Source organism: Cygnus olor, chromosome 1, assembly GCF_009769625.2.
Source record: "Cygnus olor isolate bCygOlo1 chromosome 1, bCygOlo1.pri.v2, whole genome shotgun sequence".
Classification (NCBI taxonomy): domain Eukaryota; kingdom Metazoa; phylum Chordata; class Aves; order Anseriformes; family Anatidae; genus Cygnus; species Cygnus olor.
In genome coordinates, this window is record NC_049169.1 from 206,336,000 (window position 1) to 206,363,473 (window position 27,474).

The 27,474-nt window shown below is 41.4% G+C and overlaps 1 protein-coding gene and 1 long non-coding RNA gene across 2 annotated transcripts in view; one reads left to right on the forward strand and one right to left on the reverse strand.

Annotated features, from left to right (window-relative positions):
- GUCY2F (guanylate cyclase 2F, retinal) overlaps positions 1 to 26,990 on the forward strand; it is a 52,424-nt gene extending 25,434 nt beyond the window's left edge. The window contains exons 15-18 of the mRNA XM_040544515.1: positions 3,061 to 3,159; positions 5,314 to 5,408; positions 7,615 to 7,700; positions 20,849 to 26,990. Of these exons, the coding sequence (XP_040400449.1) occupies positions 3,061 to 3,159; positions 5,314 to 5,408; positions 7,615 to 7,700; positions 20,849 to 20,987 (419 nt within the window). The 3' untranslated portion in view covers positions 20,988 to 26,990. The remainder of the gene's footprint in view (positions 1 to 3,060; positions 3,160 to 5,313; positions 5,409 to 7,614; positions 7,701 to 20,848) is intronic.
- On the reverse strand, positions 1,543 to 3,265 carry LOC121063741. The gene is made up of 2 exons (XR_005816182.1): positions 2,043 to 3,265; positions 1,543 to 1,611 (listed from the first exon to the last, which is right to left on the reverse strand). It is a non-coding gene; the product is annotated as an uncharacterized LOC121063741 (long non-coding RNA).
- Positions 26,991 to 27,474: the final 484 nt, after the last annotated feature.

The following is a 27,474-nucleotide window of genomic DNA, read 5'->3' on the forward strand; positions in this document are numbered from 1 at the left end:
TCAACACTGAGAAGTCCTTTTGTCATGCTTATACTGTAAGGTGATTTGAATTAATCACTTTCTGCAACAGGAGGTCAAGGTAATAAGCAAAGGTCTAGAAAGATATTAGAATCATGGAATAGTTTGGGTTGGACCCATCTAATTCCACCCCCCTGCCATGGCAGGGACATGTCCCCCAAGCCCAGGCTGCCCCCAGCCCCACCCAGCCTGGCCTTGGGCACTGCCAGGGCTGGGGCACCCCCAGGCCCGGGGCACCCCCAGGCCCTCAGGGCAGCCTGGGCCAGGGCCTCAGCGCCCTCAGAGGGAAGAATTTCTTCCCAACGCCTCCCCGAAGCCTCCCCCCTGCCAGGCTCCAGCCGGTGCCCCTCGTCCTGTCCCCCCAGCCCTGACCAAGAGTCCCTCCCCAGCTTTCCTGCCCCCCCTGCAGGCCCTGGCAGGCCACTGGCAGCTCTCCCCGGGGCCTTCTCTTCCCCAGGCCCACCACCCCAGCTCTCTCAGCCTGGCCCCACAGCAGAGCTGCTACAGCCACTTGACCATCTTTGTGGCTCTCCACTGGACTCATTCTAATACCTCCATGTCCTTCTTGTGCTGGGGTCCCCAGAGCTCAATGCTGGCCCTATTACCTTGCCCTAAAAATCTTGCCTGTCTTTGGTTGTGAGCTTTGCAGAAATGATTGGATGATTGCACTGACTGATTAGAAACCTAAATTTAGACATCCATGTGGAGGTGTTTCCAGGAGTGTTAAACGGCCTGCACTGTCTCTGTGGTTGGTGGAGATCTGGAGGACAGGATAAGTGGGCCTTGGAGATCTGTTCAGCTGCAGGAGCCTTCTCTGCGGTGAGCAGAGAGGTTCTTACAGTGCAGTTAACTGCATTGACCTGGCCTCCACCAACTGCAGTTTGGAGCTCAGATACCTCAATTTGTGCTTCTTAAAATAGAATCAAATCCTCCTCAGTAAGAGCTCGGTTTCAACAAGAGCCATTTATTTGCATCTTTGTAACATCTATTACAGATAGAGCTTTGATCCTTTCTGAGATTTCTGAGTGCAGCACCATACCATTACACAGGGTATGCTGGGAGAGTTAGTATTTTGTCAGGGGAAGCTCTTTTTGAAGTATGAATTAAAATGTCTCCATCAAGACCCTTTTGTATGCCATAGTGAGTACACATTAAGGACCATTTATGGATGCATTAGGTTCTTAACCCAGCAGCATCAGCAGTGCCTTTACAGTTGTGCTATAGAGGTGTCTAGACAGCCAAAACTAGACCCTGAAAAATCTTCCTCTATTGCATATCGCTCCTCTCCTAAAGAACTTGAAAAGTAGAGAGTACTGGTAAGAGTGAGAATTAAATTAGAAGATACTCTGAAGGGCAGTGAGTTTTCGAAGGTTGCACAGCATGTTGTTGGCAGTAAAAGCATTAAACCAAGTCCTCCTGATCTGCAGCATTCCCTGCATGCTGTTTCATCCAGACATGCTGTTGAAAAGTCCTTGTAACATTTTTGGTATGAAGCATTCTTCCTCTCTATTTTTCAGTTTTTGAGTAAGTGATGTCTCATCAGGCAGGAGTTAAAATCAGTCTCCTCTCAGTTTGCATCCTCTCAGTTTGCATCTGTAAATTGTATAAAAATACTCTTACTTTGACTCTGCAGTAACATTTTTTCAGAGATCATAACAATAGGTTTTCCTGTAAAGTCCTCCATAACTTTCAGCTTTACAGGAGTGGTATATTTCAGAGTGCTTTTGATTCCATACATGCATATATGTATACATAGGTTAAGGTGAAAGTTAAAGTTTTTATGTATGTGTGCCTTGATGGAGTTTCATTTTCCTTAAAATGCATCTGAAAACTATATGAGGAAACAGGTTTTTTTTGTGGCAAAGAAGGTTAAAATCACAGTTAAATTACTTGCTTTGTTACATTGTCATAAATACCCAGCAGCAAACGAGTAACTGATCTCACTTCTAAATTAGGCTACAATTATTTTTTAAACATTTTAACCTAAAACATTTTGTTTTATTAAAACCTTATATATAACATACCTTTAAATATTGTTGATGATTCACATTCACTACATTCACAACTCTTGCAACTTTGCATAGCAAAAGGTTTCCTAGATATCAGTTTTGTGAAATCTTAACACAGAAGGATCATGACATTGAGGAGGTAGGTAGGCAGAGCCTGAAAAGACATATGTCATAAATGCATTCAGTGGAAAATACAGAAAGGCCTGTCTTTTCTCTGCAGGACATCCACATCTCGTAACATTACTGAGAATATTCTTTTTTGTGTGTGTGTATGTGCGTGTGTTTATTTTGCAAGCCTGATACTTTAGAATGTGGGTGATGAAATTTAGCATCTCATCCTTCAGAGCCCAATCCAAACATTAGCTGATCCAAGCGCCCAGATGACACTTGTCTATGCTGCTTGGCTGTCACACTTTACATTCTGTGTATGTGCATCTTCAAGTGAATCCTACATGTATACCTATCGCTGAAAACTTGGCACCAGTTCTTTGGGAGCTACTTGGAAGGGAGTGATCTCGTCTAAAGGATGAGAGAGAGGAAAAATAAATAGCTTTTGGCTAGACAGGCAAGCTAATGATGTCTTCCTTTCCAAGGAGGGGACACAGGGTGGTCCAGCATGCTGCCAGCATCTCTTGATTCCTAATGCTGACTCTCAGTCCTGATTCACTGGGACACAGGGCATGTCACAGGATCTCAGCTTCAGCTTTGTCAGATGGAAAAGGAGGTCAGAGATGAATTTTAAAATGAGATTTCAACAGTCCTTGAGCCTCCATGAACTCTGAATTAATTTGTCCCAGATGACAATGAACTGAGACAAGAAGAACTCTATTAGGCATAAAACACTACTGTCCAATTCGGAGAAATGACTGTATTTTGACTACTTGTAACAAGCATGAAGGCCAATGACATCTTTAAAAATCCTTCTCCTGTATTCCCAAGTGGAAATTTTTGGATATCAGAAGGGAGGATGAGATTTGTCTGGGAGTGAACCCCATGATTTATACAGTATTATCAGTTGGATTATGTCTTTCAGGGCCTTGTGTGGCGGGCGTCGTAGGTCTGACCATGCCACGGTACTGCCTCTTTGGAGACACGGTGAACACAGCATCGCGAATGGAGTCCACAGGCCTGCGTGAGTATTTGGGACAACGCCTGGGGTGGGTGACTGACAAAATTCTCAGGGGAGATGAAGAAGTGTGCATCTTTAGCTGTAGGCATTACAACTGAATCAGCTTTGCAGAAAGGGGCAAGACCAATGACAAAATTAAAAGCAGTCTGAATGGGAGGGTGTGAGCTTTGCCCTCAGACATCAGTCTTTAAGAAAGGTGAAACATTTAGTTTTAGCCTTTTTCCTTCAAAATCTCAAAAAAAAAAAGTTCAGTCTGATCCAGTGACCAGTGTGACTCACACCCTGTTTTCTAGCTACAGTCCTCTGATTTGGATTCCCTCAACCCAAATGAACACAAATTTTGCCTTATATTTTTCTTCCATGGGGGCTGCTAGTTGTATCTTGCTTTCAGACTGGTCAGTGCTGAGGACCCTTCATTCAGAGCTGTTCTTGTACGGTAAATAATGCACCTACCTTACTGGCTTACTGGCATATTTTGTGATGGCTTCATTTATCAGCCGTAGAAACTCTTTGAACAAGCGGGGGCATGTCCTAACAAAATCCTTAAGATTCCCTTCCCATTTGGGTTTTCTTGATGTCTTTCTTGAGGGTTGATGTTCCCTCATGTTCTTGCCATTATTTTCCCGAGGCTTCCAGTTACAGAAGTGGAATATTAATCTGCATTTCAGCCATATGCATAAACAGATCTGTTTTCTGCTGGTGTCCTTGACTTAAACATGGACCTGGAAACCGTAGTGGATGAACTCTGGGTGACACAGTGCACAGCTAGGGACAGCAGTGTCAGGGCCCTGGGTGAGATTTCAATTGGCTTTTGATGTTCAGGCCATCAGTACAAGCTGATTTCCAAAGTCGAAGTGTCTCACATGTTTTAACCCTTGCTCTTGACATTCTCAACAGTTCTAAGAGATTAGCCAGTGTGTCTAGTTTACAAACTACAGGAAGTCTGTGATATTTAATACTGAAATCTTGAGGACTTGTCAGGCTAGAAATATGTTGTGGTATATATGTCACATTAGAAATTTTCTTTTTCTGTCATATAGCCATCACGTTTCTAGTTCCAGTGATTTCAACTAGTCTAATTAAGACTAACAATTAGACCCATAATTAATTAAGGAAAATTGTCTGTCTTATGATTATGTCTGGCTTATTTTAAGAGGCATGTACTGAATTTGGAAAGCAGTGGAAAGGAAGAAATACTAATGGCAAGAGAGATATTTGAAAATTCTCCAGGTTTAGACCCCTGGAAGTGCAAAGTCTGAGACTGGAACCTGCTAACACTGCAGAAACAAAAAGATCTTTGTACATTAATAGAAACTTATACAGATACACAGTAATAGGTATACTGTAGTTTACTGTGTCACGAAATGTAGCTCAAAGCTGTGGTGTTCCTCTGCATCAGTTTCTTTAAGCTGATATTCTTTTTTTCTGATCATTCTGATCAACTACAACAATAAAATTATAAAACTATTATGGGAGAAAGCATTTTAGAAATATTTCCTGGATGTTCAAATCAATTGCACAGCAACAAATTTCAGTGAGTTCCAGCAATGGCTGTAAAACAAACTGGGGAGATGGGAAATTGATAAAGATTTCTGCCTTTGCCCTTTTTGTTCATAAAATGTTAATGGCAGCTCTGCTGGGTGGAATCAATTACTGAAAAGTGTAGTTGAATCTACATATATAGCCACGTTGTCATTATGTCTCATTGCAAACTCCATTTCTTTGCTCTTAATCCCAGCACCTGTTTTTCATATGATGCTGCCTGTCTGGAGCAGGACTTCAGTTGGTTATTTTTCTTTTATTTCTTGCTGCCTCATTACACTGTGGCAATAGATATTAAAAAAGACATTCTTCATTGCAGCCAGCACTGTTGCTCAAACACCATTTGCTATCTTTATGAAGAGCTGGACTTCCCATGCTTACTCTGTTGGTGTCCTTCCGCACAAAGTCACCATTGTAGATCTCCTCTTGCACTGTGCTTGTTACAGCCTTACCTGGAGGACCCAATCCATCAGCATCATACTCTGTGTCAAGGAGCACCACACATCTTCTTGCCAGCATGCCTTGGAGAATTTTTCCTTGCATGTACGAAGCGGTAGGGGGGTTCACAGTGTGTGAGCAGTAGACTGATCCATCTGTTTTGCTTTCCATTCCCAGCTTACAGAATTCATGTCAGCCAAAGTACAGTGGATACACTTCGGACTCTAAATGAAGGCTATGAAATCGTACCTAGGGGAAAAACAGAACTGAAGGTAAGAAGGCCAGGCCTGGCCAGGCCAGGGCTGTGTGAAATGCTTCATAAGGGAATCTTCTTGCTTAAGGAATTTTCATGTTAAGCTTTGTTTGGCCTTTATCCACCACTCTTCCATGCAATCAAAACATTCCCCAAAACATTCCCCATCAGTTGCTTCAGTAAGTGAGGTAATTCTTGAAGGACCATGGAAAAATCGACAGTGTCAAGCACACAGATATATGCTATGTATCTAACTATTTATTCTAAAAATTGGAAGGAGAAAAAACTGTTGAAAAAGTTGGTGGCAAAAGCATTTAACAATGCCATTCTCATCTGAAAGCTTCTGTTGTGAGTAGATTCCTGGTGGAGAGGGTGAGTGAAAAGGCAAAAGTCTTTTCCCAAGTTATTTTTTTTTGGCCTTTTGTTTCTGAAGTTTATAGGGAGAGTTTATCTGAACCTTAGATCACATGCCAAAATTCTTACCCCTGCCAGCTACTGCCACACAGACAGAGTTCTGCAGGATATCAAATTCTGCCTATTAGTCAAGCCCAGTTCTGTCACCCTCTGTTTCATTTTAACATCATCCTTGAGTAATACTATACACACAACAAGGAGCCACTGGTTGCAATAGGACTGCTCTTTCTCAGGGAAGGAACCATAGCAAAAAAAGGTCCTGAGTAGAATTTACCAGTCTTTCAGTGGTTATCAGAGAAGTGTAAAATATTGGCAGAGAGAAGGAAGAATGGTCAGGGTATAAGGCAACTGTATTCCTCATTCAGAAAGAGCTTGTTTTGCCTCTTGAGGTTGATAAATACCATGAGGAAGAGGGAAGGGATTATACATTAGAAAAATCCCTAGTTCCAAAGCATATGATGGGCTTTGTGTTTGTTTTGTTTTGTTTTTGTAATCATGGCATTATGTAATCATGGGGGACTCACAAAGTTGTAGGGGATTTTGTTGAAAAGATGCATATGAAGGCTAGGGGTCACTTGTTCTAAAGTCAGTATCTATAGTGTATGCATGCATCTCCACCTGAGCTCTCTGTTTTCCCTGTTGATGAGAGCTGTAGGTACAAGTGCAGCATCCTTCCAAGGTGGACATTCAGAACAGGCCAGAGGAAACACAATGGAATCTAGAAGTGCAGTCTTAATTCTCATGATTTCAAAGGGTACCTGGTGACTTGCTCGCCTAAAGGTATCCATATTATGGAGGTTTACAAATGGTTACATGAATTAGTACCTTCAACTTACCCATAAAGGACAAAGTGGGTACATTCCCCTATTGACCATCCACTCACTCTATGAAATAAGGACTTTTAAGAGCACAAGAATACCTCTTAGCATTCAAAATTTAACTAGTTTTCAGCCAGAAATATTCCAAAAGTTTAGAACTCTGTTTAGTCCACCATTGACAGAAGATGCTACTTTTCACAGTGTCTAAACCAGATAAACTAAATAATTCAAAACATCACTTCTCCCCGTATGTAGTCAATAGAAGTGGGAGGTTTACTTACCTTAAACACCTACAGTAGAAAGTATGAATATGGCCCCAGCTCTCTCAACAATCTTTTATGAAAAGTGGAATCATGTCACCCAAGTTTATGTGGCTCCAACTGGGTATCTGAGGTAGCTATTCCAGGTTTATTCAATTGAAAGACACCTTTACATAGTCAGTAAATTGGCACTTCAGGAAATTATTAACCTGACTTGCTTTCAGTGTCCAGTTTTTGTGAAGATGAATGTCACCTTAGAAGTATCTGTTCTCCTCCACTGGCTCCAGTCAAGGATGATTGACTCTGATATAGTTGTCTACATTACATCAGATGTATCTCACTTTAAAAGTTAAATTATTGATGCAGGGAGAGGAAGTGATTATTCTGATAGTCATCCCAGCAGCAGCTGTAAAATCTTTCAATTACTGATGTTAGTACTGAAAAATAAGATTATTAGAAATCTTGTAGCTTCTCATTTCTATTAAGTTGTATAGTTTCAATGACCCAGGTTAGTGAGAGTCATTTGTGCAGTTTGAACAAGGCCTCCTCTTTAAGGACAGTGAAATTAAAATTATCCCTGAGCCATTGCAAAAGAGAGGCCAAGACTTCCAGCCATGCTCTCTCTCTGGGTATATACGAAGCCCTCAGAAACCCAGTAACAAAATTATGTATTGAGCAGAGGGTGGTCTGAAAACTGCTCTTTATCTGGACTTTTTTATTATTATTATTTTAGGGTAAAGGAGTAGAAGACACATATTGGCTAGTTGGGAAAAAAGGATTTCTGAAGCCCTTACCTAAACCTCCTGAAATAAAGCCAGGGTAAGTGTGACTTCATCACTGTTCAATACATTCATTAAAAGGTCACTGCTGGAGTTCACAGGCTAACTAGCAGTCTTTCCGTGGTGTCTATTTACAAAGTCTACATCGTTTTTCTTAGGCTACCTACATTTTTTCAGGCATAGTACTGGGACTCAGAAGTGGTGCACTTGCTTCAACACTTCTCCTTAATCACAGTTCCCAAGAAGTGGCATGGGAATTTGTTGGTTTTCCCCCATAGTCCGTTAGAAATGGAGCACCAGGGAGTTCCTTCCTGAATGTCCTTCCTCTTCTGTGTGCGTACAGGAGATGTACTGGTAGAGACACTTTCAGGCCTCTTCTTTCATCAACGTATGGTGACACTCAGATCTTTCTCTCATTCCATCAAACTTCTTCAGAAGACACCATCCTCATTACAAACACATTTCTTCCCTGTATCACTGTTCATTTCAACCAAACAATACGGAAATTGTTTTGATTGAGAAATAAATCAGCATTATATAATTAAAGACTTAACAATGTTGCCTCCTTATAAGAGGTGATGAGCAAAGATTGCCTACTTGAAATTCATCCAGCCATTTTGCACCTTTGCAATGCCTGACTTTGCAAACTGAGCGCTCCCTGCTCGGCTGTCACATGCTGAATGCCTAGAAAGGATGTTGTGGTCAGGACATGAAAACCAGGAGTGGGATTGGTTTGACAAGAACAGTGTAGTCACCCACATTAAAGTTACTTAACCTTGACTGGCCTTTATAGTCAACAAAGAGAAATAAATGCTTGGAGTGTGTGATTCGACTGGCCTGCTTAGAGTAAGATGAATTGCCCTTGAAAGATGCCTGTTCTTGTTGACCGTAAAGAGGTCCTACAGTGACTAGCTCAGAGATGGATGTCTGACAGCAAACAGGGTCTGTTTTTGCTTTGACTCTGACTTCCCTTGAGTAATCTTATTCTTGCCTCATTTCCTCTTAGTAAAATGAAAAAGGCATTTATCTCCTTTTGCAGATAATATTTAACTCCTGGACAGTTGCATCCAGGGCAGCCCATGTGTTCAGAGTGCTCCCAGAGTTTTCCTGGGATAGCATGGAATTAACAGCATTTGGGGACATATCTTTTAAGGTATCTGGGTGTCAGACAGGGTGGAAGACAGAAAGTGACTGGAAAATAATTCTGAGAGAAGCACAGTGTTTCTTTAACTTGGAGGCATTTGTTACCAGTGATGCATTTTTATTGGGAAATATGAAACCTGGAGCAGATTTGCCAGATTATTGGAAGGTGTCTCTGCCTATGGCATGAAGTTTGGAACTAGATGATCTTTAAGATCCCTTCCAATCCAAACCATTCCGTGATTCTATGATTCTATAATTACCAAGGTGAATTGTCTTTCCATGAAATCAAGGAAGCACCAAGATTAGGTCCTTCTCATCTGTGTTTTACCATCTAAAAGTCACTTGTCAGGCCTCTGTTTAATGTTGAGATTCCTTCTAAAGCCCCTTAAAGAGACGGTCTTCTGGCAATCTGTGCCTGTATTTGGTCAGATTTATGCAGGCCAGAGCTGATTCTAAACAAGAACTGTAAATGATAGAAAATATATCAGGTCCGGGGGCTGGAGAGTGGGGCAATAAAAAAATTTCTCCCACACAACCAGGATCAAGGGATCTTGAGCATCCTTTTATAACCTCAGAAGAATCCACCAGTAACACTGCCGAGAGGGAGGTGATCTTCTGCTCTTGCCCCAACGCCTTGATCTTCACTGTTCTTTTGAATTATTTGTGTCCCCAAAGATCCTAATACAGCAGTTGAATGAATGTGAGCGTAATCAGACAAAAAAGCAGAGTTATATGAAACTGAATCTGTCCTAGAGAAGGGTTCAAAATGAAAACTAAACCCTGGAGAAGCAACTGGATATCCAAGCAAAGCAGATAATTGGAGAACTGCCTCATGCACAGGCAAAGTTATTATTGGGGAAGGATCAGAAATGGTGCCCTGTTTTTCCAGCCTTATCTCAAGGTTCAATTTTTATGCCAGTTTATGAGATGTTGACAGTTGTTCCTCTGTTATGGCTATATCTTCATCAATATGGTGATTCAAGCCACTGCTTGACATTCACCAAAATTTCCTCGTCTGTAGGCTTTTGAGCTAACAAAGAATTAATTCCTCCTGGATAAAGGAGTGAATAAATTCCTCTTCTACTCCTCTTTTCACCTCATCCGGAAGCAACTCATCTTCCACTTAGGTCTTTCCTTTCTATGAGATCTTGCACGATATGGTCACTCATAACTGGTGGGATCAGTGAGCAGAAGTAGATTTTCTTCTTCTATTCATAAGAATGCATGAAGAATGCAGTCCTCATCACTTCATTCATCATGGGTCACCAGAGCTAGCAACCCTCCTCTGAGAGGTATGCTGAGAGGTACTTTCAACTCATTGTTTGGCTTTCTGTTTGAACTCTTGACTTAGACCACCAAAGGAATCACACTCAAAACTCAGAGTTTCAACTCTCAGACTAGGAGATTCCTCTTACCCAAATGGTCTTGTAATGCCTAGGTTAATGTAATTTGCCTGGCAACCATGAGGGGTATTTTGCTTGAGCATGTCCTTAATTCCTGGTGTTCTTGCAAGAGCTGAAGGTGCCTGTTGCTCAGAAAAGAATGGTTGCCAACAAGGCTGGGTGAGGGTATTTCTCACACTGCATACTCTGAGGAATTTCACAAAACAGAATTAAATTTAACTATATGGCTACACACTTTCCCATCTGTCAGCTGGATTACCTTTACTGCCAATGTGAGCTCTTCCCAGTCATTCCAGTTGAGAGATAAAAATGGCATTTGCTTGTCTCATGCTTCATTTTGCAACTTGGGTGAAGTAAACATCTGCAGATGGGCAGTTGTGGTCGTGCTGAGAGCTGGTGCTTCTTAAGAGAAGCTTAATAAATTGAGTTTGGTTTCATGCCCATACTAAGGAAAGACAAACCTGTAGGCCATAGATTTAAGGTTTGCATCCTGGGGATGGAAGTGCTGTGTGAAGAAAGGTCTCAAAGTAATTCTAAGAAGATTGATTTCGTCTTCATAAAAATTTCTGGATCTGTGTCTGACCCCATGAGTTATCTCCTAGAACTCATATAAACTTGGACTATTTGATGAGCTTAGTCTCGCTGACAGTCTATTAATGCTCCTTGCTGTCACGATAAAACCATGAGTAGTGTCCCTGACAATATTCCATGAAATATGGAGTATTTAAGACCTTCACTTCAGAGATTTGTGAAAAAGACAGCAGGTAACATCAAAAAAAGTGCTAAATTTATTTCCCATGTAGAACCCATCATTGTAGAACCCATCAGCCAAAAAAAGCTGAAAGCACAGTCAGTAGTAGGAGAATTTCTTGACATGTGAAATCAATTTACTAGCTCTGGTGGGCAGTCACAAGCAGACCTATGATCAGGTAGCTCATATAGCTGTTCATAAATATTTATAGATTAATCAAGCTACGTTATCTCACTTCAGACTATCACTGTGCTTGCAGTTGTCTTGGCACCCTTAGATCTGGTGAACAAACCTGGACTTTACATAGATGATAGACTTTGCATATATGAGTCTGCTAGAATCCAAACTTCAGCAAATGTAAAAATGTGGGAGGATATTCAGTTATGTGACTTGGTTAATACCAATAGCCCATAAAACACTGGGAAAACAACCCCTTCCGGCATTGCTGAAATTACTGAGAGAATACATCTGATTATCTAGTAATAAACCTCAAGTCATAACCAAATGACTAACAAAGGAACAATTATTGCACCTACATAATTTGAATTTAATTGATATTCACCAACCTCTGTGTTTAATCCTAATTGCAGACTTATTGGAGGCATTAATTGGAACATTCTCATTGATTTTCATTGTCTGCACTAGGCTTTCATACATTTGCAGTTGCATAAGGAGGTTTGGGTAAACACACATTACTCTTAAAAGCCAGGTGCTGTGGGTAACGTTATTCACATAGGATACAATGCATTTTAATTAAGAAGAAAGTAAATTCCATTAAATTACCTAATACGCTTCTTACCACCCCTACTTTCTTCCAACCATGCATAAAATCAAATGAATGAAAACACTATTCATAAAATTAACCTTATGCCAAGCTGCTCAGGGTCTGTGTATCTGTTTTCAGAAGTAAAAGCTTACTGGAAATCAGGTAAGAAACCCTTTCACATGCTATTTGTAAGGGATAGGATGGATATTCATTAGTAACCCCAGGACACAAGGAAAGCGGAAGTTTAAAGCCCAAACTGCAGTGCTGCCTTCTGCTCCAGACAGCTTTCTTTTTTGAAGGTTAACCTCCTGTATGGGTCTGGTCAAATTGCAGTTTTACCTGCTTTATACAAGACCTTTAGGTTTTCTTTGCATCAGAGAAAACAGGGCAGGCTGTTAAACAGACTCCTTAGGCCTTTCCTTGCTCCAAGGCAAATTCCTACACCTTACCTGATAGGTGTCTACCTTGTGATGGGTATTATTTCTCCTCCTTTCTTGCAGCTTGTTAGGATTTGTGTTGCTGCATATCAGGATTGGGTTGGGGCTCCATGGTGCAATAGTCACATAAGGCAAAGAAAAAGGCTTTCCACAAAAGCCTTATACTTTATTGGAGGAAATAACAGCCAATTGGGGTGGGCATAGAGAAGTCATACCAAGATGATGAAATAGCAAAAGCAAGCATGACGAACAATTGAGCAGCTGCCTACCTGTAGACTAGATTATTTTTGGAGATTTCACAATCAGATACGTTGGAAGGAAGGTTGGGAGGTTTCTTTGAGGGTACACCAGGAGACTAGTTTTGGGGCTGAAGAGCAGACAAGGAAAAAGCACAAAGATGCTAGATTACAAATGTGAGAAATTAGATTGGGGCACACCTGTTGCCCCAAACAGCACAATGAACGTGATTTTATACAAATCTATTGGATATAAGCCTCATCTAGACTGAATCATAAATGCTTTTGGCGGAGCACTGAAATATTATCTACTACTAAGAAATATTCAATAGCCATTGAAATTCAAACAAAACAAATAAACAAACCACAACCTTCAGCAGGGGAAAGGATCGTGTTCATTTGCAGTTCCAGGGAGTTAAGTAATACAAAGGGTTTTCTAACTTCCCAACTTCTATGATCCCATTTCAGAAATCCCTTGCTTTGGTACAGAATACAGTGCTTTCAAGCAGCAGGAGCCTTCTATCCCAGAAGGTAGTTTTATCTGGGAACTTTCCCCTTTAACACTATTTTAAATTAAATAGAATATCAACTGGAGAAAGAAAATACAATTCAGTGATGAAATATATAGATTATGGTTCCTCTCAAGGGTTTCTAACCACAAACACAGTACAGGGAAAGAAAATACAATGGTTTTGGATTGTTATTATCAAGCCCAGATCCCTGCTCTTGAATGAAACCATGCAGAAGGTCTAAAGTCCAGAAGAGCCCATAGGACAACCAGTCCAAGATCATCAGAAACAGTAAGCACAACATGAAGTGAGAAATCACTGAAAACTGATGGTGCAGCCAGGAAGAGGAGAAAGTTTGGGGGCTTTCCCATCCTCCCATACATGAGGGCCACCCTTGGAGAAAGCACCAAGAACTTAATTGAAAATGAAATGGGTTAGAAGCAGTGAAGGATGCTCAAAGAATCCATGTCCAAACACCAAATGATAAATGTCAGGAGGAAGACACCCGTTGGGACAGCAGGGCTTCTTATTCTACCCTACGGGAAGCTCTCTGATTCAGTGTCTGTGGGAGGCACCCTGGCAGGATGGGAGAGGATCAGTGGAGAATCTTTACTGTTGCTGCTGATGCTTCTCTCGGAGCAGCAAGTTAAATGATTTCTCTTCAGGATCCCATTTGAAGTTTTTTACCCAATGCACATTTTAACCTGAAATAAAGAGCTTGTAGAGCAAACAGTAGTGATTATTTTTTTTTTTGCTGTCCTTAAATGGCTGGACTTACATAATAGCATCACGAGATTTCATAAAAAAACTTTGTATAACATATCAGAAAAGTTTTTTTTGAGAAATCAAAGCATATTCTGGCTCATAGGCTTGATCACCCAATGGCAGAACAGATACTTTCTATTTCACAGTCAATGTTTGCTTCTCAAATGATTTCTGAACCCCTAATACAACAGCAAGATGAAGAAAAAGGAATGTTCTGGTCATGTTTATGGCATAAAGCAGGTGAGAAAGAATATTTTTTTCTCTGAAATTTGATCATTTTAAAGGGGGAAAGGGAAAGAAAGTTAGTGACTCATCTTCCTTTGAACAAGACTCTCTGACTTGGAATGCAGTTGCTTCAGCTGATTTATTTAAACAGCCTCTTTATGAGCAAGCTGAGGCTTCTGGAAGAATTGGCTGGAATATTAGATTAGAGAATTGCTGCCTATAGCAAGAAACCCCAAATGAAGTGTTCAGAAAGGAAGCAAAGTCAGGTAAGAGCACTGCCTAACTGGAAGATGTGATTCAATGTGTCGCCCTTTCTTCTGCAGATATTCGTACACATTTAGGGAAGGGCAGACCTGAAATTGTGCTGTGTCTGGCTGTCTTTGTTGTCCACATTCTGGCATGCAGGTATCACCTCAGACATGCCTGAGATGTTCCTAGATGTGCCTGGTAGTTTCTCCTGTCTCACCCAAGCAGGCTGGGAGGTGAAGTGCAGGGTGAAGGATGTTTTTGCAGAGGGACAGAAAGAGAGCAGCAATCAGCACCTTGGTGGCAAGAGGGACTTGCAAGAGTAGGTCCTGGGTGCAGGAGTGCATTTTGGGGTTTCTTGCTGGATCTGCCCACACTTCCCATGAAAAGTGAGATGTGGGGAAGCCTGAGATGAGATGTAATGAGCTGCCCAAGATCCCTGCACCTTGCAATAAAGCATGCCTTGCTCCAGCACAGGGGGTTGTGTGAGCTGGGGATAAGAAAAAGAGAAAGGAGGGCAGAGAAGACAATGTCTTCTGCAGTTGTTCTCGCCAAAGGGTAGGGGGTGGCCAAGTCATAAAGATGCTCTCTATGGACCTGAACTTTCCCCATATAACTAGGAACTAGAATTTGTGCTGGCTGCCTCTGGTTCAAGCCGGGAGATTGTTTTTTCAATGCTTAGGAAAAAAATAAATGTGGTTCTGTTATTGTAATACACCACATTCAGGAAAGAGAAGGCAAATTCCTTAACTTCTCTGGGCAGCTGCTGTAGGACAATCAGGAAGATCGTGTCCAGGGAATTTGAGTGCAGGACTTCACATGAAATTTTCTCCAGCTGGCTTCAGAAACAAGGTGGAGTGAAGAGAGGATCTTGGAAAATAACAGCTGACAGACAGAGGGGTTTTGCAAGAGGTTAGGACGGAGGATGCAGAATCAGCAACCTCAGTTATTCAGATACTGGCAAGTTCGGGAGATGTGTCAGTGCTGTTTGTACTGGATCTTCCTTCTTATTTTTGTGCTGTGGATTGTGCCAAGTCATTATCAAATGGTCATTTGATATTTGTGTGAGCGGTGTTTGGAGCTAGAGCTCAGATAATCTGATATTGCGCTTGACTCACAAAGACCCTGGTGAGGTCTTGGCCTTCCAGTGGGTCACAACCTCCTGCACGATTGTGCAGAAACAGGCAGCAACTACCTCCATTCCCCTGTGGATAAAGTCCTGGAGAGTGGAATCAAAGAGCAAGTCCGCTCGTGCTTACCCTTTTGTGACTGAATTTTGCCACTGCTTGCATAAAGGGGCTGGAATAGAAGTGTTCCTCCTCCCAGCCCAGCTGGCAGGACTTCGGCTTATGTAGAGTTATTCATCTCTGGCATTAGACACATCCATCTGAGCTCTCTCATCTTTTAGAGTCAATGTAGAGAAATGGGCAATTCTAGGTGCCACTCTTCTGCCCTACAGAGGACATCTACTTTGGGATAAACCCATACTGTGACCCAGCACCTTCTATTTCCCTCCACTGGCTTAGAAGAGAGGCCAAGATTTATGGCTCCCATTGAGACATCTTTGTTGCAGGTAGATAAAGCTCAGTGGGATGAATCCCACCTGAGCTGTAGATTCCCAGAAGAAGCCATTCCTCATCCAGCCCATCAGGATTACGTCCTCCAGGCTTCCCTGTCCTTGCAATCCAGCCCTGTAGGCTCCAGCACTCATGGGAAGTTTTATAAATAGAAATCAGTGTTTCTATAAGAAGGAAAGATGTTCCCACAGCTGAGGGTTTAGGTAAGGCATAGAGGACAATGTGGTTGGATGTTACCATTTGTAAAAAATAGGCAAAAAAAAGCTGAAACCTGTTTCCTGTCTCCCACCAGAAAGGTGGTTAAGTTTGTGCTAAGCTCTCAGGGCAAACTGGCAGTCCTGAGGGACATTTAAATAGGATTTCCACTCAGAAATGTGCCCATAGCTTTGAGAGCTGAGAATCTCTGAAAGCATCACCCCTGTGGAAGGGCAAAATGCACTGAGAGAGGAGCTGGACTAACCAAAGGCAAGATCTTCACAGAAGTTTGGTTTTGCTCTTCCCTTTGATGAATTAAGGGGGGATCAGAGGAATAATGGAATGAGTCACTGAGGGTTCATCTTGTCAAACACACTCAGAACACAACCATCTAATAGAAACCTAGTTTGAGCTCCTCCATCAACAAAGTCATTCATCTCATCCTGGGAGAGGTGTGTAGGACGTGTCAAGTGCCCCCTGGAAGTGCCTGGCTATACAGATTACAAAACATGTCTGTTTCAGGGCAACTTCAGGACATTTAAAATGGAATTAGCTAACCTCACCCTTTGCAATAAATTGAGCTGAAGTGATACAGGAGGGGAATAAATGAAATCTGAACAAGGCCCAACATTTGTTTCCCTTTTTCACACCAGAAGACACATTTCACATAGTCTTCGCTATGGTCTGTTCTTTATTGCAGATGAAACTGAACTGGTTCTCTCTCTAATGGCCTACATGTTCACTGCAGGTGTAAAGCTCATGGGTTACCCTCGGAAGAAATTGCAGAGTTCAAAAGGAGGAAAGCTGCAAAACTCCTTGACAAAAAGGCCTAGATCTGAGGTAGTAGCTGTAGGACAGTCCCCACGTAGCTCTGCTATTTAGTGTCTGCTTGTGTGTTATTTGTCTGCACTTCGCTGGGTGTAGTGCCATGCTTTTTGTCAAAAATATGTATTATTCTTTTAAAGTGTCTTATTCAAAAAGGTGCTGGGAACTGTGACAGAGCTGTCTAGAAACTGTAGTAACTTTGTTGGGTGATTTCCTAGCAAAATTATGACCTGCTCTTGCATGATTTGGTTGGAAGTCAGAAGTTATATGTGTATAATAGCATGAACTGAGGTACCTGATCAAATAGGTGCTACTAGAATAAAGCTGGCATATAAGCATGCACGCACACACAGGGTCTGATGCCCCTTGAGAATGTTGCATGGTTGTGGTTTTTTAGTATCTCTGAGAGCAGCAATAATGCTTCTACTCAGTGCTTCTGAACTATAACTTTATTTACACTTTCTTAGAAAAAGACAGATGTGGATGAAAGCCCCCAGTGCCTCAATACAGGCTGCTTACAAACCTCTAAGACACACAATATCAAACTGATAAAGACTAAAGTTCCATCTGATTTTCTCACAAGGCGAAAACCCAGCAGAGCACTTCTGGATGTGTTGCTCTTTCCCAGCCATGACTTTTAAAGATCCGGGGGGTGTTAAGCTGTTTCAACTCCCTTAAGAGATCTATTTATTTATTTATTTTTCTGAGAACAAAATTTGGGACATACTGTGAAGAGACCTGCGTAAGTGGTACCATATGTGAACACTCACAGCTAAATATAAGCTCCAAAGCCCAGAGGACCAGCATGCTGATCTATACCTATGATCACAAGCTACTCCTCCAAGGCCAGAAACAAAAGGACCTCTCGTTTGGGTTAGCGCTGCCTGGCAGAAACTGTACGTATACTAATATAAAAACATTTAGCACATATATCACCCACAAATATATTCTTCACTTAAGGCTGATTAGCAATACATTATAGAGAACAGAAGGTCCTTGCTAGCTCACTTGGCTCAATTCTTGGGAAACAGCAGAAAAATCAATAAGATATTCATACCTGGAGCTTTTCAATGATCCTAGTTCAATCCTTCTTGTGTGCCTGTAGCTTTCAATGGAACAACTATGTCCTCAACAGCCACTTATCCCCCTGTCTCTGCTTCATGTCTTAGTGGTGTTCCCATCTGATCTTAGATGTACTCCATAAGATGAAAGGAATCATGCCATCAATAACTTTGTTTTTCCCTGATAAGAATAAAGGGACTGTAGACAAGTATTTCAAATGCAGTGATCTATAGTTCTCACACTCAGTTTACAGTCCAATTTGTTGGACATCCTTTAACAGTCTTACTGTGATAAGATAAGGTTCCCAAACTTTTGGAACATTCATATAGCCTGTAGTCTAGAGGCAGGCCAAGACTGATCCTCACACTCAGAAGATAAACCCTTTAGCTGTGAAAGACTGTGGACTCTGTTGTCCTTGCTGGATCCAGAGCAAGTGATGGTTCCTGCTTCCTAAAACAAGTGATGGTTCTGTCCAGATCTTGATAAAAAGGTACAGCAAAGTATGAGCACCATCAAAGTACACCTCCAGGCATCCGGAGATAAACCTTTTGGCTATACCATTAGTGATCCTTGTACTTTCTCCTCCAGCAGAATCTGTAGGGATTCTTCTGTAGAATCATAACATGGATCATAACATGGGTGCAACGACCCACACAAGCAAGTGGGGTACAGCCTGGAGCACCATGGGTGTCCTAGGCAGTTGTGCAAGGCTGGCAGATAAAACAGCAGCTGAAAGCACCAAGGCTCAGTTTCTTGAACTATTCTCTCTCTCTCTCTCCTCTTTTTTTTGCCTCTCCCTCTATTTTGATGACTTGTCCCATGAACTCATCTCAGTAACAGCAGACCTCTCAAGATTCCTGTTAGGAAAATACAGTAAGCACCCAAATCACTGCATCTTGCTGGCCAAACCACAGACTAGCAAGGTGTGGTGGACCAGCAGTTAAGATCTGAAGGTGAAGTCTGAAAGCTCATTCAACACAGGGTGTTTGATAAATCTTTGCTCTGTCCTTAAAGGTGAAACTCACCCTTACACAGAAGCACAAAACAATTACAGCTTACTTATTTCTCCTTCCAACCCACTGCAGGGATAATCTTAGGTGATTTTGCCTGCATGATCTCTCCAAAGGTTAAAACCAGAATTTCAGAAACCAAACACTCATTTCTATTGATTAATTTTTTCCATCACATTTTTCTTCTCTTCCACCTTTCTTCTGCTCTGCATCAGCTACTTCCTCTGTCTTGTATGCAAAGACATCTCCCAGAAACACAGTGGAAGGAAAATCTTCTTTGTCCAACACTAGAAAGGCTTAAAAAAGACACTTAAGGATATTTCTTTTCCTTGTTTCCTTTGTGGTTGCACAACAGTTCTGATCATTTTGACAGGGGCATCAGTTCTTTCTCATAATGTGCAATGAATGAAATGTCAGGGTCAATCCTCCGCTGAAGCCTAAATCACATTGAGATGATATATTTGTAATTTCTTAAGACTCAGGAATTTGCCTGTAGTTTTGTTTTCTTTCCTGTTTTTTTTTTTTTTTTTTTTCCCTTAGTGTGAGAGTGAAGGGAGCAGAGTATATGCTCAGGTTGGAGGTCCTGGACCTTTTCTTGTTACATCCAGATTTAATAGCCTGTCCTCAGAGGCAGGTAACTAGACCATCAAACACAACTACAGAACCTGAGATCAAATAATAAAATGCAACTCTTTGAACGATACCAGAAAGCATTAGGTATGTAGTGCAACAGTACAGGGTGTCAGTGATTCACCTGGCATATCCAGTTCTGGTTCCAGTGTTACTAGTATATGTATATATTTTAAATATGTCATATATCCTTTATCCTCCTGTGCTGTCATTAAGGGCAGTTTCCTTAGGCTCCTTAACAATTCTATACTACTAATTGGTCATTAGTGTGAATACTCTTTGGGCTTGATACCATCCTGTCCCCCTCCTTTACAAGGCTTCTTATCTTACACTTTTGGGATCTCTGCTTTATATAGTCACTTTTACATATATTTTTATTCTAAAGTAATTGCTTGTTCATTGTACAACAGTGATGTTTACAGTTTAAAACCTTACATATCTGTGTATGTGCGCAACAGTTTCTCACCTATTTCTTTTTCATATTTATGTAATCATAACAGTGTTATTAATGTGTGTTAGAATTTGGTTCTTTTCATCTTAAAACAGTTGGGATTATATTTTCTTCTTTTATACACAGTGAATTTGATTTCATGGGATGCTTTTAAAGGACATTTAGAAAGCTGAGACCTACCTAAAACCTTGCAATTCACTCAGCTGCTGGCCTTCTACAAGTTCTTGATGTTTCATTTGTATCTGAAACCCCCATTATATTATAATAAATCCGTGCCTACCAACAGATGGTAGAACCTGAGCATCATGGACACTTAGAACTTCATTTCAAATGAAATTCTTCAGCTCCATCACATCAGTTTACTAGCTTGGATCTAGATTTAATCTCTGAATTAGACAAGCTCTTGCTCAGCAGAGCCTGTTGTATCAGGAACAGTGCCAGGCTGAGGCAGCAAAACTGCACCTGGATCTCAGGTGGATGTCAGCATTTTCTGTTTCTCTGTCCCTTCTGTGTTGGGAATGGTAGGATCATGGGGCTGTCAGAGCAGCTGAGCCTTCAGATTTCCCATAAGTGGCAGTGAATGACCTCAGACCCAGAGAAACCCGCCTGATTAACAGGGAATCTCTGCTATTACCAGACAGAGGCTTTATCAGGCTTGCGATGCACAGTTAGAAATGTTCTTCATAAGCAGAAATGATGTTTACCTTTATGAAGTGGATATCCTTGGGTGAAAGCTCTGTCCATCCCATTAACCCATGCAACTTCTCCAGCACTCGTATGATCTACTGGGACCACCACATCCCTGCTGTTCTGCATCAGTGACCCTCCCTGCTTGATGCTCCTTGATGGCTTGAGAATGTCTAATATTTCTGCTCTGTCTGATGCAAAATGATGTAAAATAAAAAGCTATTCTGTAGTGAGCAGGGCTGCTAATTCCTCCTGTCTTCTGTTTTACAGCCACAACTGGTCGGGCATGTTGACCAGGAAACTCAAATTTGTCCTGAGGAACACGAAGAGGACACTGACAAAAGCAACCTTTAAAGAACTGGGGAGCATGAAGGAGACTGAAATGAGTATTGAAGAGGAAGAAATCTAAGAAGAGCACACCAAAGAACTAGTAAGACCAGGATGCTTGAAGTCAACCCCAGTAGAGAAGTCCACACCCTCCATTTAATTTCCTCCCAGCCAAAAGCAGTATAATTGCTGAAGCCTCTTAGCTTTTGCAGGGGGAGAGCCTGAGCAAGCAGATGAAGCCCAGTCATCCTTTCTCATTGAAATTGGACACTGGATCAGAGCTTTATTCATCATGGTTCCATATGTGCTTTTTTGACTGATGTCCATTGGAAGGAAAGCAATGGTGCTTTCCTTCATCAGCACCTCAGTCACAAGGATGGGCCCAAGGCATATTTTAGGTAGGTCAGCGTGGCAGCACAAACACGTCCAGCTGCGTTTGGGTCTGTATTAGAACAATAACGGCAACTGTTAACTCATTAACCATTTTGCAATAAATAGGTTTGTTGTTATAATAAATGCTGGTTAAAAATGAAGATCAATGCAATTCAGAAGAAAATGTTTTTGACAACAAGAAAAAAAGATTTTTACTCCCCCACAAAGGGAAATTTTGAATCAAGAGGCTTTGTTGCTGTATGCCAATTTAAGCTGAAACATTTTCTTTTGAATTGACATTTCAGCTGCAAATGCCATTTTAATGCTATTTTCAAACTGAAATGACTGTTTTGAAATGAAGCAGTTTGGTATGAATCAATATTTGTTTCCAAATGCCAAAATGTGATCTGATCAAAATGCCAAAACATGTCATCTTTGCAATCCCAGATCTCAACTGGAAGAACATTTTTTTCTTTATAAACACATACATATAGCATATCTAAAACATTTTATGCTTTTCATCCCAAAGCAGAATGAAAAGAGAATGTCAAGATACTGGAAAACTGAGATGCAGAGAATGATGTTCTACAGTCCCTTTAGCTGACCGATACTAATAAGACTAATGAATTTTCTTAGCTGCAGAAGTGAGGTAGAGGGAAGGAAAAGTTCATTATTTAATCAATAGAAGAAGCCTAAAGAATCACAGTATTTTTCCACCCCGATCTCTAAGTAGTGTCAAAGCCACTAATATCCAAAGTAAGCCTCCCAGTGGGTAAAAATAGCTTTCTACAAAGGGCCAGCATTTGGCCTGTAGGCACTTCCCACAGAGAACATTTCATCAGAGTCAAAAATTTTTATTGTTGGCCACTTCTTCTTCCAGATTTTTTACTTCTGTTCAGTGTCTGGCTTCTAACAGACTTTTGGAAATTGCTGTTTTCTCTCCAGCCAGGCTGAAGAGAACTGCAGATATGGTAATTTAATCAATATTACCACCAGAAGGTGCTCACTGAAAACACCGAGACCTTTCTCAAGCCCAATTTGAACTCTTCTCAACGCTGCACCCAGGACAGGTTTTTACCAGTTAGATGATAAATAATAGTCAACAACCCTCTTACGTTATTGAAAATAACTTTATTAAAGAAGGCAAGCCAAAGTCCACAAATCTCAGAAGGATACTAAGTGAACAGCTAATTCATCGTAGCAAGTATAAGATGTGTACTGTCAAAGTAAAAGCTGTTCATGCTATATCTATCTGAAGAGCGAAAATGGGAGGAAAATCTATTCATATTCTTCAATACCCAGATTTTACTCTTTGGCACCTGTCTTTTTGACAGGAGCTATTTTGGCTATTTTGAGATGAAAGTTGGTGTTCCAGATGAGAGAAGCTGGCCCTTGAATGACATTTGTCAAAGGGCTTATAGGACACTTCAGATGTCAAACAGGACTGAGAAAAGCTTTCACCATCTGCATTCTGCTCACCCCTCCAGTCACAAAGTCATCCAGGAACAAAGTGCTGTAGAGGAGATGTGGGCCAAGCAATTCTCTCTCAATGTACATCAACATACAGTTCCAGGGAGGGATGTAGACTGGATTATTCTGTGCAAATCTGAGTTTAAAATCAAAGAAATTCTGTATCATCCTTGTCTTTTTCATAATTTTCCCATGTTAAAAACATTTGTCAGGGCTGTTCTGTTATGTAGTGGTGTGGCTTATGTCAACCTGGCCTTACCTCTCAGGTAAAAACTCTTACCAGGTGGAGCAGACAAAAAGCACATCTTGTCTATAGGTGTCTGATGATCTCTACCTTCACTGGATCATTGGGTTTTCCTTATAAATGTCTCTGTGTATTCAAGACTGGCCTCCAAACGAAGAGAAACACCCACAAAGATGTGCAGAAGATTTATCTGACTAAATATATCTCTGTAAGGTGCAGTCTGAGACACTCACCCAGAGAGAGACCCTAACACCGAAAGGAAGCCAGCACTTCCAGGAGTGTTGCCTAGGCTCCAACAGGCAGGTACCTCTGTGTGCTGGGTGTCTTGGCTCCCATTAGAGTTAATGGAGATCTAATCAGGAAATCTGAGGAGCCTAATGATTCCACTGAGCCTGAAATGGGTGCCTGCATCTGGATAGTGCAGTCACCACAATGCTTCACTATTGGCACATGGTGCACACAGAGAGAGTCAAATGGAGAGAAATGTCTGTCATGCAATCCAGCTGCATAAACATGGGGACTTCACGCCCTTTAAGATGTCCTATAGTATCTACAATACCCAGACTGAGCTGATCAGTAAGACACAGGAGCAGTTTTGTACTGGCAGCTGGAGGCCAGACACAAAACCTTAAGATCTGAAACAATGCTAGGCAGATATGTTTAATGAAATACATCTTTAAAGTTAGGTGTCTTAACCCCAAAGTGAAGCCCGTCCCAGATATCTGCATTCAAATGGATGAATCATACCCTAAAAGTACTTGGCATCAACTGTAACAGAATCTGCACCAGTCAGTTCAGTGGAGAAACCTACATCACGGATGACTAAAGTCAAGCTGGATGAACCTCACTCCCACATAGTTCATCACCAGTTCGGAGGAGGTGCTGGACTCTCTGACATTTTCCCTGGAAAACTCCAGCATTGTGCTTGTCTAGATGGCAAGTATGTGCTAATCCTCTCTGAGACACTTCTTATTCCCAGCACACAGGCAAAGTGGATGTAAAGGAAAAAGCATGTGAGCGGAAAATATAAAATCCTGAAAAACTTCTGATTGATCCTTTTATCTGGTAATGTGACAGCAAGCAGGAGGGAGAATGACTTTCTACTTCTGATATATGTCAAATTACACATTTGTAAATGCATGGGGGAAAAAAAACACAACAAACAACAGCAAAAACCAACTCACTTCTTCAGACTACTGCTATGTATGTATTCTCTCAACATCTACACATATGTACAGATATATATTTGAATTTTGGGGTACCTAGTGTTTTTTTTTTTAGTCTAAGACAATTTAAAGAAAATGTTGGGTAGCAGTAAACTGAATTCTTCAGCTGAAGAGCATTTAAACAAGAAGATTTCAATCTGCCCTTCTGCACACAGTTTTTGAATTCCTTCTTCAGCATGCTGTCTTCAAAAATAAACAGCATTCTTTGAATTTATTAAAAATGCATAAAATAGTAGATCTGTGGGAAAGGAGAGCAGAAAAGCAAAGTTCTGATCACTGACGACTTTAGTAATCCCAGGATAATTCTTAATTCTCTTTGAAGCCAGTGTGTTTTTTTTCCCCTCTTAATTTCAACAGGAAGAAGCCAAGGACTCATCCCCAAGTGTGATAACCTCTGCTGTTAAAAAGCCATAAAATATATTTATATTTTCCTGGTATTGTTCTGTTTAGACAGGTTTAAGTTCACTCGTGAGATTTCTTCCCACACTAAACATAATTACTGTATCACACTCCTCTCTTGTTATTCTGCTCCTAAAAATAGTGTTTGAATGTTATGATGTTAAGATGGGGCCTGGAAGCAGCAAATGTAAATCTTGTAGCTCTGCAGCCAACTTTTCAGGTGATTGTGGACAGGTCGCTTGGCTGATCTCTTGGATAGTGAAGCACCCACTCTAGAAAACATGATAGGAGGAGGGTTTACTGTTAATGTTATACGGTGAATTTTAATGTAATCATGCAAATCTGCTGACAGCTGTAAAAGATGTACTTATGCACAATATAAACCATCTGAATATAGTTTATATTTCATACAGGATCTACAGTATTTTTAGTAGTGAATTAAAACCAAATGCCAATAAAGATCCTTGGAGACCTATCCTTCCACATGAAAATCTTGTTCTTCTACGTGTCTTTACCTTTATCTCAGATTACTTTTCAGCTCTCTCTGCAGATAAGGTACCTATAGAGAACCCCATATATTCACTCCATTATTAATTAATTTAGAGGCAGAACCCAACAAGGTCTCAAAATAAGCAGGCAGTGGAAGTATGAGGAGATGCAGAAGAACCTAAGGATGGTATGGAGCAGCCATGGCATGGGTGGGTGTCAAAACAGCTGCAAGAACCTATATCTGGGAAAGCTGCCTGTACTAGGGGATACTGCAATGGTGAGGGAGTAACGTCACTCCCCACAGCACATTGCTCACTGGAAAATATCAAGATCCTGCTCTGGGGCTTGGGACTGCAGCAGGGTGGCAGCAGGAGTAAGGCTGTGGGTAATTTTGCAGCATTACCCCTCTTTGAAAGCACGAAACTATGTTGTCTCTGTCCTGGCATCCTCATGCAACAACACCTTCCCTGAAGCTCTGGTTATTTTCCTTGGCATCACAGAGATTTGTCCTCCAGTGGTGAGGTCAGGGACAGCTCCATGGTCACTGCAGCAGGTGCCCTCCCTTCTCTACAACCTCCTGTCCTCACAACAGCAATGCATTTGCCCCTTTGTCAAATGAATGGGAGACATCAGAGCAACCTGCCCCCTTCTGTCTGTGTGACTGTCCTGGATGCATCAGCTGGATGCAAGTCCATGGGCATCACCGATGAAAGATGGGCAAAGGATTTCTTACCCCTGTAGTCACACATCTTTTTGTTCCCCTTTGGTCACGCCACAAAGTCCTAGAATGACACTCATTTCTGACCTCATCTGTGACAAAAATAATCATTTTGAATAAAAGTGGTGAAGCTTTTCAGTGCTTGTCCCACCCCTGGTCTTTGTGCAATGACCTTCTCCATGTTCTGTGCAGAGCAAGAAACATCTACCACTTTCCCTCTGATGCTCATTACCTTGCAGCTGTTGGTATTGTTTCATTTACCATCCTTTTCCTCACTCACAACAGTTCCTCACAGCCATGATATCTGGCTTCATGGTATCTGCAGATCTCAGTCTGCCTTGGTTCTCCTTCCTTCCTCCCTGACCAATATCTTTGAGCACCTCTAAACTCTACTGAACAGCACGGGACCCAGCAGGGATCATCAAGAACCACCCACAAACGTTGTTGCACAATTAAACCTGATGATTCAATTCTGATCTTTGCTTCCTGCCTCCATTCCATGATATTTGCCACTCATTGCTTGGAGGAACACAGCCTCCTTAAACGTAAGACCTGTTTAAGATCTCATGAAAGCCAATAAAAATTTTATCAGCTGGTTGTCCTTTCACTGTCAGACTAAAAGGTGTTTTTTTTGTTTGTTTGTTTTTTTGTTTGTTTTTTTTCAAATGAATTAAATCCCCCTTTTGCCACTCTTTCTCCTTGACTTGGTCCATGAAGCAAACTAGATAGTACAGGCTGCAGGCACAGTTCAACAACTGTACAACAGACCTTGGATATAAATATGCTCGGATTCGAAAAGCGAGATGTCTAAACATTTTTCATTAGCATAAGTGGAGAAGCTCAGGGAAGGTCAATACCAATTTGGGCCAAGGACCAAAGCTGTCGTACGTTATTTCTGTGTAGGTTGGATGTCCAAACGAAATCCACAATGCGGAGCATGAAATTCAAGTTGGTCTCGAACACAAGGCATTTATTAGCATTGAAGTTTTCTCTCTTACTGTTTCTAGAACTTGCCAAGCTGTGAATATTCCACAGTTTCCAAATGGAAAACGCTCTGGTTGTCTACCATTATCTGCCAGACCCCTCAGCTGCCTGTCTGTGGGGCGATCCCAGCCACCCAGCCCAGCCTCTCATTGCAAAGCAGCCCCGGAGGCAGATGTCTCAGATCCAACCTCCGCATCCAATTTCCTTCTTTATTTATTTTTTTTGTTGTTGTTCAGAAGCTGGAACTGAAACAGCATTTCAAAATACTGAAATCCTGCAGGAAACCAACTGACCTTTCTCCATGCTAGTCAGAAAGCTGTAGGCAGGAAGAGGAGACAGCAAACAGGCCCTGCGTGCCTTCAGCTCGAGTCTCAAGCCCTTTGCTCACCAGCAACATTGCACTGTCCAAATGTCGCATAGCACAGGATAGCAACTAAGGGCAGATGTACTGCAATTAACTGCTTTAATAATCAGCCCAAGTTCAACGGTTTATTCAATATTTCTTCTGTAGTATTAGCAGAATACTATATATATATTAGAATATATTAGAATCTCTTTATTGAGATTCTAGTGCTGGAGAAATCACTTACAGTCTGCTCTGACATATTATTGCTTTAACGCACAAACCTGAAAATTGTTAATCTGAACATTTCTGAGTTTAAAGGAA